The 2290-nt window shown below is 39.5% G+C and overlaps 1 protein-coding gene across 1 annotated transcript; it reads right to left on the minus strand.

Annotated features, from left to right (window-relative positions):
• Window positions 1-725: 725 nt before the first annotated feature.
• Window positions 726-1979, minus strand: LOC112689593. The gene is made up of 3 exons (XM_025563379.1): window positions 1421-1979; window positions 1216-1340; window positions 726-1115 (listed from the first exon to the last, which is right to left on the minus strand). The coding sequence occupies exons 1-3, from the start codon at window positions 1634-1636 to the stop codon at window positions 965-967; spliced, it is 492 nt and encodes a 163-aa protein (XP_025419164.1). The 5' UTR covers window positions 1637-1979; the 3' UTR covers window positions 726-964.
• Window positions 1980-2290: the final 311 nt, after the last annotated feature.

Below are 2290 nucleotides of genomic sequence, written 5' to 3' on the forward strand. Positions count from 1 at the left end.
ATAACGATAACTTTTTTTATCGCATACATCGTTAGTAAAACATTGATAAAATGTATTACGCATTCGACGTGACGAGTTATCTGTTACATTACCGTAATGAATAGGAAGGAACTTCAATGGAAAAAAAAAGATACTAATGATTGTTGAACTCAAATGTTATGTATATTATATTTTATTCTTTATTAAAGTATTAAAATAATTGAAAAATTGGATGACAAAATAATTGAATTAATAGTAATAATAATTAAAATAATAATAAAAATTAAATATTAAAAATAATGTTATTAAACAACAGCAATGTGTTTGTTTTAATTTATGTCTAATAGTTGAAAAAAATAATAAATAAAAATGTTTATTCTACCGACACTAAATGACGACAAAATAAACGTATAATAATAATGTTAGTCGTAATAATAAATACTAAATAGTTAAGTAAACTTGGCTTGAAAAAAAAATATTAAAATTAATATTAAATAATTTAAGTATATGAAATAAAATAAATTGACAACAATTAAAATATAAAAAAAATACTGTGCTTTAAAGTCTAAGGACGAAATGCCTTAAAAATTAAATGATTTTCCCCTAATGCCCTTTAATTTGTACGAAAAAAGTTAATAAATTAAATATAGTATTTTAATAATAATTCTTATACAAACGTAAGAATAAATATATGATTAAAGGAATACAGTTCAGGTAAACAATGTACCATTGTATTCATAAAAAAATAAATATAGTGTATATATAAATATGAATAAATAATGAAAAGCCAAGCAAAAAATTCCTTTCCTTATAACTAATAAAAAAGTAATAATAAGTAATAAAAATTGGAACATTTGACAGATTTGGTTGCATTCAGGAATATATTTGTGTAAATTTATGTGGCCAGCGACGACGAAATAAATATGTGTGCTCTTGATGGGGTTCTTTTCGGATTTCATCGACGGGGCGCGTCCTCGTCAAAAACTCAATTAACCGTCATCGTGGACTCGGCGTCGTCGACGCTGCTTGCTTCGGTAGTGGTGGACGGTGGCCTGTTCTTGCAACGGTAAACGTAAGCGTTCACGGAAAGATCGTCGTCGGTCTTCAAGCAGGCCAGGTTCGACGGGCACTCGCATCTGCGCAGAAAATCAAAGGACCCGTTATGGAAACGTGACGGAAAAAACGGAGGAGAAACCCGATCGAGTTGGGAGGAGGGTGGGGGTGAGGTCAACTCACGTGTTTTTCATGAAGTAATCGATGCGACGTGTAAACGGTATGTAGATGGCCCATCCGCAAGGGGTGTTCTGGTGGCAATGCTTGGTGCCGGGCGGAAGGGTCTCGTTGGCTGAAGCGACATCCCTCTGGAAAAATCGAACAAAAAAACATCAGTAAAACCCGGAACAAATAGTACGAATAAATATCATCGCGGGAAATACGTTACCCTGTGAACGGAAGCAGCGCTGGCCATGGGGGACAGCAGGCACAGGCATAGTAGTACCGCAAAAATGGCTAAAAGAACCGCGTTTGTCCGGAGAGTCCAGCTAAAGTTCGTAGCCGCGGCCAAGTCCCTGTTTCTGGCACCGGTCTTGTGCGCGTCCGGAAGCGTCGTGGTGTTATTCCTACACATGATGTTTTCGAACGATTCCATCGCAGTCATCAATTGATTGTTGATCGTTTTTCGTCTTCTCGGACTTGTGTTTGTGGCAGAGACCAACGTGATCAGTGCGCCGCAGACGAACGAATCGGAAAATATTGCTGAACAATAACAATAATATTATTTCAGTGGACGATTGGCTTCAGACGAGAGACGATCGCGTTTGAACAAGCGAAAATAACGATGTTGGCGTTCGTAAAGAAAAAGAAAAAAGCAAACGAGAAACGTCCAAGTCGTCGTGTACGTCTTCGGAGGAGAACGGAGTAACGATACGATGTGGAGTGCGACGTGTTTGCCGTATGGTTCGGTGTGTACAGACTGTTTCAAATTGAGGCGGGCAAATGGGTTTTATATAGGGTCGACTCAGTGGGGGGCCGCACTGAATGGAGAGACCCGCTGGCTGCCGACCGCCGTCCGAATCCACAAGGTGTACGGTCGCCGCCGCCGCTGCCGCCACCATCCCCCACTACCGCGTCGTCATCGCTGAAGCCGTCGTCGCTATCATCACAGCTACCACTACCGCCGCCACCGTCACCGCCGCCGCCGCTGTTTGAACGTTTCGAATTACTTCAATTATAATATCGTAATCTAAGTTGTGGTACAACACTTATTTTCCGTCCGGCTGATTCATCGCGGAAATTCCCAGAAGAACAACTT

This window comes from Sipha flava, unplaced genomic scaffold (genome assembly GCF_003268045.1).
Source record: "Sipha flava isolate LNK unplaced genomic scaffold, YSA_version1 112_pilon_pilon, whole genome shotgun sequence".
Classification (NCBI taxonomy): domain Eukaryota; kingdom Metazoa; phylum Arthropoda; class Insecta; order Hemiptera; family Aphididae; genus Sipha; species Sipha flava.